Source organism: Eptesicus fuscus, chromosome 1 (assembly GCF_027574615.1).
Source record: "Eptesicus fuscus isolate TK198812 chromosome 1, DD_ASM_mEF_20220401, whole genome shotgun sequence".
Classification (NCBI taxonomy): domain Eukaryota; kingdom Metazoa; phylum Chordata; class Mammalia; order Chiroptera; family Vespertilionidae; genus Eptesicus; species Eptesicus fuscus.
Window position 1 is genome coordinate 134,120,679 of NC_072473.1, and position 14,900 is coordinate 134,135,578.

Genomic DNA, 14,900 nt, shown 5'->3' on the forward strand with positions numbered 1-14,900 from the left:
TGACACAACTTATAAAAGCCCTTCCTAAAATAACAAAAGAGGTGGGCAGCCTCAGAACATACTGTTAGGCATGTTCCCTGTCACAGAGGCTCCGTGACCAGGTAACAAGGGCACACAGGTCCTTCCTCTGGTTACAGCGTTAAACGAGACGACTTCTAACCTTCCTTCTTCTTTGATTCTGTGGCTCACGGTTGGGAAACTCAGCTTCCATCAGTATTCCAGTGAGACCAGCTGCAAGGCTGAGGCCCCAAGTCCTCAAATCGATAGTGTTGTTTTTCCGACCCGGCTGAGCTCCGAGAGGAGCAGCAAAGCATGGCTGAAGGCAAACCGTGCTCAGCCCTTTCAACCCGATTAGTGTCCTTGCAGGGGTGCTGGGCTGCGGAGCAAGCTCTCATACAGGACCAACTTACGAAGCAGAGGCTCACAAATCAGAGAGCTCTCCTTCCCGAGCGCCAAGCTTTCCTCAGCAATTAGACGGATCCAGGCCATCAGAGGCTCCGTGAGGCAGAGGTCTGGGCCTCCAGGGCCGCTTCCCACGTCACTCCTCGCTGCCTCCCACAGGCACCTGTGGCCCCGAAGGGGTGAGGTCTCCGCGTGAGGTCTGGGGGCTTACACACGCAGAGGGGCGATTTCAATAGGAAGCCTCTCCATTGTCAACCCTGGGAGCTGGGGGGCTGACATGACATCCGGGGAGCCATACCGGCTCCAGGGAGCCCGGGTTCTCTTCACCACGGTGACCCCTCAGGGCGTCTCCCAGGCAAAGCGCATTGATCTCTCCCTGGCTTGACAAGGAGCGTAGACTGAGTCACCTCCCTTGTGTTCTTCCTCCATCCCCCCCAGCCCCCCCCCCATGCCTGCTCCCAAAGGCAGCAAGCAGATTGCAGGCCAGCCCTTTCCTTCCTCAGAGTTCTCTTCGTCCCTGACCCTCAGGGAAGATGGAGACAGACAGACATTGCTGACTTCCTCTGCAAGTACAGGCTGCCACAATGCTTCACGAACTGGAGCTCCTTGATTAAGTTTAATCAGGAACTCTCTAGAACGTGTGGGTGGATTTCGGTTCTCTCTTTATTAGCTGTAGAGCCACCCCAGGTCATGACCAGGAAGGTGGAGAAAGATCAGTGTAAGTCTGTTTTCTCCAGGGAGAAAGCAATTCTACCCCATCCCCCATACACACCCCAGAGATTCTGATATGTACGATATTCAGATTTTAATATGCTCAGTCAGTGAGGTTTTTTAATGTTTTTATTAATCTCAGAGAGAGGAAAGGGGGGGAAAGAGAGAGAGAGAGAGAGAAGAGAGAGAGATCAATGATGAAAGAGAATCATTGGTCACTGGCTGCCTCCTGCATGCCCCTTACTGGGGATCGAGCCTGCAACCTGGACATGTGCCCTGACCTGGAATTGAACCATAACCTCCTGGGTCATGGGTTGATGCTCAACCACTGAGCCACACCAGCTGGGCACAAGGTGTTTGTTTTTTAATGAGGCTTTGAGATAGGAATTTTCTTTAGGCTAAAGATCTAAGCAGCTGTCTCAGTACCATATATTCAGTGTAGTGTAAGCTGTGTCCACATTACCTTGTTTCAACTCCGCTACTCCAGTGTTCCCATTGAGGTGCACAAATATCTTATTTCTAAATCTTTGACTAAATCCTACATAATAAAAGGCTAATATGCAAATGACCGAATGGTGGAATGACCGGTCACTATGATGTGCGCTGACCACCAGGGAGCAGATGCTCAACGCAGGAGCTGCCCCCTGGTGGTCAGTGCGCTCTCACAGGGGGAGCCCTGCTCAGCCAGAAGCCGGGCTCATGGCTGGCAAGCACAGCGGCAGTGGTGGGAGCCTCTCCCACCTCTGGCAGTGCTAAGGATGTCCGACTGATGGCTTAGGCCCACTAAGCCGTCAATCGGACATCCCCCCAGGGCTCCGGACTGCGAGAGGGCCCAGGCCAGGCTGAGGGACCCCCCCAAGGGCACGAATTTCGTGCACCAGGTCTCTAGTTTAACAATAATAATGATGTGAATCATCATGACCTCACCCGTGCAGCATGGTTTACAGTTTACAGAGCACTTTCACGTGTCTTGCTTCTGCCATTTCGGGGAGCCACAGCCCCTCCAGAGCCTGATTTGAACCAGGAAAGGGCCACAACCCCAAGTTCAGAACCCCTAGCTCGAATGGAAACTTCAACACAGGCTGCCCTGGCCCAGGCAGAGAGCGTGTGACCACCACCCTTTAGTGTGAATTTGCAAAGTAAGACAAACGGGACCTCTAAGCATGGGCCTGACTCTCTGCTTAGAGCCAGCTGTGAGGCTACAATAAGTATAGGAACAGAGTCTGGGTTAGTTTTCCTACCTTTTCAAAAAGGGAACCTTCTGATCAATTGCAGTACATGAAATAACACAGATTCTAGCTTGAGAGACATTCATCCGAGTTTGGTTAGATAGTAGCAACCAAAGAGGGAACTCGATGGCAAAGTCTTTTTAAATCTAAAGCAGGAGTGGGGACATTTTGTTTGTCTTAAGTCACAAGCACACACACTAGGTCATGTCTGAGTATTGTTTTTTTAAAGGGTGGGGGATGTCAGAGCTGGAAAGATGGAATAAGATTCAAGAAATACTATACAATAAATAATGTTGAGTATGTTGCATTTCTATGTCATGGCTGGTTGGGGAAGGAAAAGGGGAAAATAAGAAAGGACGAGAGATAATAGGCGAAATGAGAAAGATATGAAGGCAGTGAACTGCAGAGGAAGCGAAGGTGAAAAAGACACTCGGAAAGAACACGGGGACTAGAGAGCAATTTCAGAATGGAGAGGGGAGTCAGATCCCTGCCTGCCTATGTTCAGTGCTCCCCCACTATCTGGGGGCACCCCTGCTGGGTGTGCCAGGGAACAGATGCTCATATTCACGCTCCCAGTTCAACCGCAGCATTGAGTCCTCAGAACCAGTGCTTGCATCCTTGCCGTGGACTCCTGTCATACCTGTTGCTGCAGGACCCTGTCACCCCCTTCTAAGGACCCTTCTGCAAAGTACTGACACCTCCTGGGACCGGGGGTAGGGGGGCGGGCCTTAGCTGACCCCTGCTGGCCACACAAGGAGTCCGACTTCCTGGGACGTAGGCCCAGTACAAAGAGCTTTGTTCAAGGATGCCCCAACCGAGGCTCGATCGCGCTGCGAAAAGTTGTCGGCAGAAGGCTGCTCTCCCTGTTGGTGTCCCTCATTAGGGCGTCATAATGCCGGGGTTCTTTTCCCAGCCTTACAAAGGGTTCAGCATTCTGGAAAAAGGGCTGTGCGTAGATGATTAAGGAGTCCAAGGACGAAAGATAGTTTTGAAAGGCATTGGGGGTCAGAGGATCTTCAGCTGAAGGGAACTGAAGACTCTCCCTTGACCAAGGACCCTGCTTTTATTCACACGATTTATCCTAAGGCAAGGTGGAGACATACACTTCAAAGGGTACGGTATCAAAGGGTAGAGTACAGAAGCATTGTCAGTTTGGGGAATAGCCTACAGCTGTTCAGGTGTTTGGCCAACAGGAGGCAATAAAATGCCCAGAGCTGTCTGGCAGCTAACAATCATCCTATTCAGGTTTGGGGGAAGTGCCCTTTGGCTGTTTCCAACAGGTAAACTACTTGTGACTCAACCCTGTTGAGCTCCCCAAGCTTCACCAACCTTTTGGTGAAGCTCTTGTAATTATTACATGCTGGAATTAGTTCTCGGCACTCACCTCTGGTGAAATTTTCCTTTAGAGCCCCCCACCCTCCAGTCAGAGAGAGGAAGGGAAAGGGAGAGAGAGAGAAACCATCAATGATGAGAGAGAATCATGGATCGGCTGCCTCCTGCACGCCCCACACTGGGGATCGAGCCCACAACCTGGACCTGTGCCCTTGAGCGGAGTCAAACCCTGACCTCCTGGTTCATAGGCTGATGCTCAACACTGAGCCACGCCAGCTGGGCCTGAGCTTGAATTTTCGTTTGCAACGCTATTTTACTTCCGAACGATGTGAAATTCTCTTGACTTCGCTCTCTTAGAAAAGGTAGAACACATGATCTCTTCCGAAAGCTCCTAAACTCAGGGGCCTGCCAGCTTTTCATTATCAGGCCTCACATCCCAGCAGTCCTGTTGACTCAAACGCCAGGTGTCCGCGGGCGGCGCCTATGAAGGTGGGAGTCACAGTGTATGACATTTGGGAGATATGTGTCTTACAGTTGTATGTTTCTTGTGTTTTTCTGCAGTCATTACATGAGACAGATACTGGAAGCCCTGCGCTATTGTCATGACAATAACATCATTCACAGGGATGTGAAGGTAAGCCGCTTTTCTTACCAACTCTAATCTTTGTGAGGAGAAACTGACTTGAGTTTCTGATGATTTCTCTAATATTCTTAGTTAGCAGCTTTCTATGTACGGAGTCACTGTACCAGTCCTTAAAGCAGCAGTTCTCATCATTCCCGTGTCCTTCTCTTTGTTAAAATGCACATGCATTCTAAAATTTTGTTATTCCTGCCCTGGCTGGTGTGGCTCAGTGGATAGAGTGTCAGCCTGCGACTGGAGGGTCCCGGATTCGATTCCGGTCAAGGGCACACGCTTGGGTTGTGGGTTCAGTCCCCAGTGGGGGGGCGGGAGAGTATGCAAGCATCAGCCAATCGGTGATTCTCTGTCATCATTGATGTTTCTCTCTCTCTCTCCCTCTCTCTCTCTCTCTCTCGGAAATCAATAAAAAACTATATTTAAAAAATGTTGTTATTCCTCTTTTGCTATCACGTATGTGTGAGAGGAATTAAAAAATCCAACAATAGAAATTAAATAATAATCGATGCTAAGTTAATTGGGGGGATGAGAATTTGGTTTATATAGTAAAAGTTCCTCATACACCTGGAGTTTTGTCATGTAGAAAAGTCAGCATCTTATTTTCTTTGCATATAGTTTTTCTAAAATAGTCCAATATCACAATTATGGATGTAACATGGTGTGTACCCTTAGGAATATGAATATTGCCATTATTCAGTCTTTCTGACCCAGTCACACATTCATGAGAACGGTCAGCAACCCTTCCTCCTGATCCCCAGCCCCTCCCCACGCCTCCACTCATAAGAGCCTTGGAGGTCTCTTTGGCCCTCTTGTCCGCATTCAGTGCACTGGTGTTTTTAAAATACATTTGTATTGCCCTACCAGTGTGGCTCAGTGGATAGAGCATCGGCTTGCAGACTGAAGGGTCCCAAGTTCGATTCCGGTCGAGGGCATGTACCTTGGTTGTGGGCACATCCCCAGTGGGGGGGGCGTGCAGGAGGCAGCTGATCGATGTTTCTCTCTCATCGATGTTTCTAACTCTCTCTCCCTCTCCCTTCCTCTCTGTAAAAAAAAAAATCAATAAAGTGTATTTTTTTAAATAAAAAAAATACATTTGTATTGATTTCAGAGAGGAAGGGAGAGAGAGAGAGAAACATCAGTGATGAGAGAGAATCATTGACCGGCTGCCTCCTGCACGCCCCTGACCGCCTGGTTCACAGGTCGACGCTCAGCCACTGAGCCACACCGGCTGGGCAGTGCCTGGTATTTTGTCACTGGCCTCTCTCCCTAACCCACAGCACCCACAGACGTGGCGCTCTCCTTCTCTCAGGATATATTGTCAAAGGCCTGGCTTCCATGTATTTTAATGCTTACGAAAATCAAGTAGACGTAAATTTTCTAGTGTTTGGGAAATTTTAACTGAAACTCTTGTGGTTAAAAGCTGAGAAATAGCGTAAGCGATTCCAAAACAATGTAGAGGCATGTGATAATAGCAAATGAAAAATCCTTGGAGCCTGGCCGGCATGGCTCAGTGGTTGAACATCAACCTATGAACCAGGAGGTCACAGTTCAGTTCCTGGTCAGGGCACATGCCCGGGTTGTGGGCTCCATCCCCAGTAGGGGCTGTGCAGGAGGCAGCCGATCCATGATTCTCTCTCTTCATTAATGTTTCTATCTCTCTCTCCCTCTCTCTTCCTCTCTGAAATCAATAAAAATATATATTTTTTTAAAAAAAAGACAAAGTCAGAGCAACTTCACGGAGGAGGTCACATTTGAGTCTGGCCTTGGGTCATGGGGTAGTTACATGGAGTCAATAGAACATGTCCAGCAGAAGGATCAGCAAAGGCTCAAGATTCTCACTGGGTTTTCCTAAGTTCGTTTATTATCTCAATGCACGTGCCCAGTAATGTTGAGAAAGCTCCCAGAACCATTGTCAGGAAGCGGAGCGAGGAGTCATTGCCAGGCTCCAGATCGCCGAGAGGAACCCACCAGCGATGGCGGGATTGTTCAGTGGGGAAGCAGACTCAGCACAGAGAACATATTCAGGATGTTCTTTATATTTTGGTGCCTGAGATGTCTCCATTTTGCGTGGGTCAGTGGAATGCTCACAGTCAGCTACTGGGTGATTTTGAATTTGGGTGTATTTTTCTGAAGACATTCATCCAGAAAATATGTAGCGAGTGCCTACTGTGTGTGAGACGCTGTTCCAGGAACCAGAGCTACACAGTGAAAAAGCCAGACACAGTCACTGCCCCTGAGCTGACTGCCAGTTCAGGGTGACGGACACTAGTCAGTGAGCATAGATAAGTCGACTATAGAGTAGGTTAGAAAGTGGCAAGAACTACAGAACAAAAGAGAGTAGCCAGAGGAATAGGGACTGCCAGAGAAGGGGTGCAGTTTTAAATAGGGGAGCAAAGCAGGCCACGTTGAGAAGGTGACCCAAGCATAGCCCGGCCGGTGTGGCTCAGCGGTTGAGCATCAACCTATGAACCAGGAGGTCACGGTTCGATTCCAAAGTCAGGGCACATGCCTGGGTTGTGGGCTCCATCCCCAGTGGGGGGCATGCAGGAGGCAGCCGATCCATGATTCTCTCTCAACACTGATGTTTCTCTGTCTCCCTCTCCCTTCCTCTCTGAAATCAATAAAAATACATTTTAAAAATCCAAGGATAACTTGGCTCTCCCATCAACCCTTTGCATCCACGGATTCAACCAACACTAGAACAAACACAGATTTTTCACTCCGCCGTTGGGAGGCCCCGGTTGGGAGTGCAAACTGTTTTCGATCCGCGGTAGGTGAATCCCCTGATGTAAAACCTGTGGAAACAGAAGGACCGACTGTATTTATTGGGGGGGGGGGGGAGAACCCACCTAGAAGTGGACCCACGCAGTTCAAACCTGTGTTGTTCAAGGTCAAGTGTACATTGCTTTGTTGGTAATACATTGAATAGGGCCTCCAGGGTGGAAGCCAGCAGACAGGAGTGGACCGGAGCCGGAGCAGTGGAGTCGGTGAGAAGGTAGATTCCGGGCACATTTTCAAGGTCATGTCAACAGGATCTGCTAAAATAACTGATGTTGGTAACTTAGTTAGCCCGAAGTGGTTTTATTCAGGACCTTGTTGTAGGGGTTTTCCAGTGTAGTGGTCACTATAAAACTTTCATCGCAATACATGTCACGTGGCTAATGATTTCACATTTCACTCGATGTGTTAATATTTTTGCTAATAAAGCAGCCTGTTTTTCTCACATTCAGAAATGCACTGAGTGGCCAGATGTTGATGATCTCTGAACGCATAATAATCTGGCCACTCAGTGTATATATATATATATATATATATATATATATATATATATATATATATATATTAGAGGCCCGGTGCATGAATTCGTGCATGGGTGGGGTCCAACCAGCCTGGCCAGGGGGAGGGGACATGGGCGGTTGGCCGGCCTGCCTGCTGGTCGAACTCCTGGTCGAGGGACAATTTGCATATGAGCCTTTTATTCTATAGGATACACACTGAGTGGCCAGATTATTATGCGTTCAGAGATCATCATAATCTGGCCACTCAGTGTATAGCCAATGTCTTGAACGTGTGTAGATTTCATGTGTATGTAGATTTTTGTCTTTTTGTAGTTAAAGTTGTCTTTCCTTATACTTTTGTAAAGAAAAGAGAAGAGCAATGTTTCATTCCTTTGAGAAAATTCAGCTTATTTCATCACTTGCTACACCTAGCCAAGAATATTCTCAGCCTCTCCCCTCCCCCCTCCATCCTCCTCTCCCGCTGCCCCCACCCTTTCTCATAATTCTTGGCACTGATCCCAAAGCACTAGGTTTCCTCGCATTTCATTGATGAATAATGCTACCTTTCTTGACTCAGTAGGCGTTTCTCTTTGCAATCATCATAATTGAGTACAGTGTTTTCTTGAATCAAGTTAGATTTGACTTGATGATGTTGTGAGAGCTATCGCGGACATGGCTTGCTTTGGAGAAGCAGTTTCACATGAACGTGGGGAAGGAATTGTATAAGCCTTTGAGGTTTAGGGAGGTGTGTTACCGAGTACAGGTCTCCCAGCAGCCACCCTCCTGACCCTGGGGCCTGGGCACTTTGCTGCTGGAAGCTGCCCTGTGTATTGTGCCTTACCCGCCGATGCCAATAGCATTTCACCCAGTTACACAATTAGAAACGTCTCCAGACATTACCCATTGCCCCCTGGGCACAGAAACAGCCCTGGGTCACACTCGGTCATAACATCATGTTATCTTGCCCATGCTTGGCCTCCCACAGGCATTTGTTAACACACTGGAGGCCCGGTGCACGAAATTTGTGCAAGAGTAAGCCTTCCTTCCCCCGGCTGCCAGCACCGGCTTCCCTCTGGCACCCGGGACCCGGGATTCCCTCGCAGCCCCGGCTTCGTCTGGAAGGTCGTCTGGTCTAATTAGCATATTGCGCTTTTATTATTATAGATGCATACAGAGTCCTTTTTTCTGTCACCTTCTCTTGTATTCCTCTTTTTCCTGTGAAAGGACGTGAAAACTTGGTTTCAGTGTTTCTCTCTTTTCTTCCTCTCACCCCTAAATTAAAAGTACATTAGAAAGAGCCCTAGCTGGTTTGGATGGCTCAGTGGATAGAGCGTCAGCCTACGGACCGAAGGGTCCCGGGTTCGATTCCGGTCAAGGGCACATGCCTAGGTTGAGGGCTCCTCCCCAGCCTGGGCCCTGGTAAGGACTCGTGCAGGAGACAACCAATCCGTGTGTCTCTCTCACATGGATGTTTCTCTCTGTCTCTCCCTCTCTCTTCCACTCTCCCTAAAATCAATGGGAAAATATCCCTCAGGTGAGGACTAACAAACATTTTTACTTAAATGTCCAGGAAGAAATGGTCCAGTTGGCAAGGAAAATGCAGCCCTGGCCCCTCGCCTGCCTGCAGTGCTGTGGCGCTGAGGTTGGGGTCTCTGGTCCCGCGGGGCTCCTGCGAACAGCCTCCCAGGGCACCTGCTGGGCGGGGGGCCGCAAGCAGTCCTCGCCTCCTGTGGCTCTGACCAACTGACGCCCAGTTCTAGTAACTGAAGTTGAATGTCAGCTGCTTCTCTAAACGCAAACTACTGCACACAGGCGCTTTCTATTCTGAGTGGGGCCTGTGTCCAGGAGGCGTGGGGGCTCAGTTGAGAGTTCTCAGAATTGGGCAGAAACCCCAGTCACACAGACACAGCAGAAGCCCCCCCCCCCAGCCCTACTCTGCGCGCTTCCCTTAAATGGCTTTCCTCGCTCACTTTCCCCGCTCCCCCGTGGCCGCGCCTGGCTGCCCTTTGGTCCCCTTCTGGTCTCAGTTCTCCTTTCACCTGCTGCAGGCCAGACTTGATTGCGAGTAGGCGTTCACCCGGCGCTGGTTGCCATGGCACTGTGGATTCTTCCAGTCGTTCTTCCTCTATTCTTCTTGGTTGCTGACATTTGTTTTCCATCCCTGACCACAGCTCCCAAAAGCCCCGGGTTACAGAGAAAAGCACACTGGCTGCTGAGCATCATCTGCGTGTGCTGAGCTGGAGTGTGGGGTTTCAATCATTGCACTTCGAAAAGGCTCACAAATCATCAAACCATCTTCAACTTACCTTGTATTTTTCTAATATATTTGTATTGATCTCAGAGAAAAGAAGAGAGAGAGAGAGAGAGAGAGAGAGAGAGAGAGAGAGAGAAACATCAATGATGAGAGAGACTCATGGATCGGCTGCCTCCTGCACACCCCCTACTGAGGATCAAGCCCACAACCCGGGCATGTGCCCTTGACCAGAATTAAACCCCGGACCCTTCAGTCCACAGGCCGACGCTCTATTCACTGAGCCACTCCGGCTAGTTACCTGGTATTTCTAACTACTGTGCTTCTCTTCTCCCACCGACCTTTCAAAAACAATCAACTCCTTGATTTCAAAAGAAAAGAATGACTGTTTCTTTTGCTTATCAGATGTGAACCCTCACTGCTGTGCTTCTCCTGAGGCAGGGGCAGCGAGCATGGACAATGCAGCCAAAGCTGCTTTTTCTGTCAGGTGTATAGCCTTTCTCACGTAGGAACTCTTCCTTCCCTCTGATGTCACTTCAATTGGAATTTGGGGAAGGTCCAGGGCATTAGGCTGCACGGTGGAAAAACGATTTTTAGGCCCTGGTCCAGTAGCTCAGTTTGTTAGCGCATCATACCCATATGTCAAGGTTGTGGGTTCAATCCCCAGTTAGGGCACATACAAGAATCAGCCAATAGCCCTAGCTGGTTTGGTTCGGTGGATAGAGTGTCGGCCTGTGAACTGAAGGGTCCCAGGTTCAGTTCTGGTCAAGGGCAAATACCTAGGTTGCAGGCCCGATCTCCAGTAGAGGACATGCAGGAGGCAGCCAATCAATGATTCTCTCTCATCATTGACGTTTCTCTCTCTCTCTCTCTCCCTCTTCTTCCTCTCTGAAATCAATCCTATATAATAAAAGCCTAATATGCTACATGTCCGACCATTCAACCAGTCACTATGACGCTCACTGACCACCAGGGGTAGACGCTCTGACCGTTAGGTTAGCTTGCTGCTGGGGTCCGGCAGATCGGGACTGGGTGAGAAGGGCCGGACACGCCCTGGAGCCCTCCCACGTTCCCTCCCCAGCCCCAATCATGCACTGGTGGGGTCCCTCCACCTGGCCTGCACCCTCTTGCAATCCGGGACCCCTGGGGCATGTCGGAGAGCCAGTTTTGGCCCAATCCCCGCAGGCCAGGCCGAGGGACCCCACCAGTGCACAAATCTGTGCACCGGGCCCCTAGTAAAAATATAAAATAAAATAAAAAGAATCAGCCAATGAATACATAAATAAGTGGAACAACAAACCGACATTTCTCTTTCTCTCTCTCTCTCTCTCTCTCTCTCTCTCTCTCTCTCTCTTCTCTCTCTCTCTCTCAACAAAATAAATTACACAAAATAATTCTTTTTAGCAGATACGTATATTAAAATCCTAAGTGCAGTGAGATTTAATACAGTATGTTAAATGAAAACTATTGAGAATCTTCTCAGCTCCCCTTAATCTACTGAGTTTTGGTTTGAAAACTTGTATGAGAATAAAACTACTGGTGTCACTGGCAAAGCCTCCTCGGGCATTCTCCTGGTCAGCTGGGCGCTGTTCCGTGATCCTGTGGTTCCCGTGTCCGGGAAGCTTCTGGCTGGGGCACCTCTGTTTGCAGCCAGCGCTCAGGGAGGCACCTGCTCTGTCTCCGCAGATTAATCAGCCGGAAATGAGATTGCTGCCGGAAAAGAATAGACGCGCGCTGCGTGTATTTGAAACCAGCAGGTGTTTCTTCAGACTTTTCTCTGAAGATTTTCTTCTCTCAATTAAGCATTGAAGTAAAACAGGAGAATAAAAAAACATTTACCGTTTGTTTTCTGTTCTTTTTAAATTAAAATCATGCAGATGTGTTAGGGAAACCTCTGGTGGTATTGATCACCTGGCCCGTGGGGGATCTGAAGAGTGAATTACTTCCACATTTTTAATTCAGGACCCAAACCTGCTGTCAGTGTAAAGGCTTGGGAAGTGCTGTGTGAACTTACCTGAAACTTCTTTTCGAGCACTGAAGGAACTGCCAGGGACAGAATAAATGACGCTTTAAGTCTCCAAGTAACAGGTTACACTGAATATTTATTCAACTTTATTTTTATTCAGCTGTTTTTGTTTGGTTCTTATCTGAGCAGAGAATGCAAGTACCATGGGAGTGGAAATAGAAAACACGCTATAGCTCCAAAGGTGCTTATGATCTCTTTGGGAAGATAAAACACATTTTTAAAAATAATTATTATAATGTATATAATACAGAATATAGTCATCAGCATTTGTCTTACTATTACCTGGAAGAAGGAAGTGACCATTAAGAAATGCTTACTCTTTAAATATTTGCTTAGAATATTGGGCAGCTTACTTACCTATGCACGTCAGGTTTTAATCGGTAAATTGACATTCATTAGGGTTGTGACCATTGAAATACTACTTATAAAGCATGTAAGAAGAATGCCTGACACGTAGCAAGTGCTTAGTAAATGGTAGCTACTCATAATAGTAACATCATCTGACTTAATAATAGTACCTCTGAATTAGTTCACTCATTTCACCAACATTAATTGAACAGATCTACATGCCAGGTTCTATTTGTCATCAATAACAACATTACTTATATTAAATGCAGAGGAAAATATACAAAATGTGATCCAGATTGGCATATAATGGCATTGTATTCGCTTTTTATTTTGACAAAGTCTGATCCAAGTATTTAAGCATATTTATAAGTAACATCTGCTTAAGAAACACTAGAATCAATGAATATTGCTTCTCCTAGTATCATAGGCCAGGTAACAGCAAACCGTGTGTTTCATACCTTGAATTCTTATACTGTATCACTCACACATTTACATAGGACTTAAGGGAGGGAATTCCGCATTCACTTTTTCTTTTATTCGTTTTCAAAGTTCCCAACAAAACACTATCCACAGATGGACCTGGTATTTGAACTACCAGGACGCAGAAAAGTCCACGCCATTGGCTTCTTTGTCCTACCGCCATGACACCCTGTGTCCCCACTAGAAGCCCCCACGGTTGACTTCACACAGACAGTGGTCTGTTGGTGTCCTATGCAGTGGCATCCCTCCAATGCGCTTACTTTTGCCTCTGAAAGTCTCTGTCTTCTCAAGCTTCGGTACGAGTTGAACTGGAAAGTGAGTTTCATGACCACTTTGTAAACCAAACACATCTGCTCGGTGCCTGTTGCCCACCGGGCTCTGGCCTGTTCACCATGTAGTTTATAGTCACGTGAGCGCGTTTCTATGTGGTGGGCTTTCCCCTTTCAAAAGTCAACCGTAGGGTTGGGTAGGTGTCGAATCAGACTTTGTGAAGAGATTATATAGTGTCTTCTTGAATGTCTTATCTAAAAAGAGAAATATAATGGGGTCTGTGCTGCTTCTGGCTGATGCAAGGCAGGTGAGGATGTTTTTTATTTCTATCAAATAGTTCAGCTGCTCGCAGCTCACTCTTTGGTGGAGAACAAAGAAAATGGGCTTAAAAATGCTATAGGGGAGGAAGCAAACTATCAGTAGAATCTGGATGACCAAAAGATGCCTCCTCACGGAACTGTACGTGAGATGCTTCTCCGTGATGGATGTACAGGTCCTTATCTTTCTCAGATGGCTGACAAAAGAGTAGTACGATGTCAGGACGACTAAACACGAAAATCCGATAAATGTGGTCCCGATGAGGCCCGCCACCTGAGAGATCATGGCTCCCAGTTCCATCTTCTGGTTGTAGCACAGGGTCTCCTCTCCCTCCGTGGCCTCCACCACTGAGTAGTATATGATCACGGGAATAATGACGCCGAGTACAACTCCCCAGATGTACACGCAGAGTTTCTTCGCAAAGTTGGGCTGGCGGAATTTTTTCAGCAGATGGCCATAAAAGATTTTCTCGTAGCACGAAGTGGTCTCTTGCGTGGAATCCTTTTTCATCAACGTAGCATAGCGACTGATGGCGATCCAACTCAAAATCAAGAGGCTGACAAACATACTGACGTGCATGGAGAGGGTTCCCAAAAAATTGACCACCCTGCACTGTGTCGATCGATACTCCCATTGAAACCCTTTCAGGAAGTAGATGCCCATGAAGGGCATGGTGCTGCACACCAGTAAGTTTGCCGTCACGAGATGCGCTAGGTAGATGTGAGTGGATGTTTTCTTACCTATTTTTGTTAAAAATACCCATTGAGAGAGAGAATTTCCGAAGAGACCGATGACACAGAGGAAGATGTAAAGGATTGGGAGAGCCACGGAAGAGATCGCCGATGGCCGAATACATGTTGAGGCTGAGTTGTTATTCATTTATAATAGCTGTTCTTGACTTTTGTCACAGGAGCTAGAACAGAATTGCAGATGTTTTTTAAGCATGTATCCGCCCTACACCCTCTTCCACCTCCCCCCACCCCCTCCCCCGCCATGTTAAATATTTAAAACTAGAGGCCTGGTGCACGACATTCGTGCACTCGGTGGGGGGGGTCCCTCAGCCCGGCCTGTGCCCTATCGCAGTCAGGGAGCCCTAGGGGGATGTCCGACTGACGGCTTAGGCCCACTCCCCACGGACATCCTTAGCGCTGCTACGAAGGCAGGCCATTGCACTCGTGGCTGAGTGGCGCTTCCCCTGTGGGAGCACACTTCATAGTGACCAGTCGTTCCACTGTCGGTTGATTTGCATATGAGCCTTTTATTATATAGGATTAGTAGTATAGATGGTAGTTAAGGCAAATGGTTTTTTAAAAAATGGGTAAAACAGTAACATAAATGTGTTGGATGGGAAGGGAAAGTGTGGGTGCCTTCTCACCTTTTCTGATCCCAATTGTGCAGGTGAAATGAAAGCAAAAGTTGGGGTGCAAAGTGCCTTTGTCTACAAAACAAAATTTGATAAAAATAGTTCAATGCCTGAGTTTTATCACTTTATACTAGAGGGGTTTGTAGTTCTTATATTAGATTCTAAAGCAATTTGTAAATGACAATGGATTTTTTTTTTCCTAGAAAGGTACTTTGTTTTATTTTAAGGCACTTTCAAGCAATACACACTGGCGAA

General features: G+C 47.7%; 2 protein-coding genes across 8 annotated transcripts in view; one reads left to right on the plus strand and one right to left on the minus strand.

Moving 5' to 3' along the window:
- Positions 1 to 14,900, plus strand: part of CASK (calcium/calmodulin dependent serine protein kinase) — a 291,959-nt gene that overhangs the window by 143,493 nt on the left and 133,566 nt on the right. For all 7 annotated transcript variants that reach the window (XM_054714350.1, XM_054714353.1, XM_054714355.1 and 4 more), the window contains exon 5: positions 4,236 to 4,308. In XM_054714350.1, the coding sequence (XP_054570325.1) occupies positions 4,236 to 4,308 (73 nt within the window). The remainder of the gene's footprint in view (positions 1 to 4,235; positions 4,309 to 14,900) is intronic.
- GPR82 (G protein-coupled receptor 82) lies at positions 13,145 to 14,161 on the minus strand. Its single transcript, XM_008153025.3, has one exon. It carries the CDS (start codon positions 14,159 to 14,161, stop codon positions 13,145 to 13,147), a length of 1,017 nt encoding a protein of 338 aa, XP_008151247.2.

Coding starts and splice junctions, on each gene's coding strand:
- GPR82 (XM_008153025.3), bottom strand. CDS start 14,161: ATGAATAACAACTCAGCCTCAACATGTATTCGGCCATCGGCGATCTCT.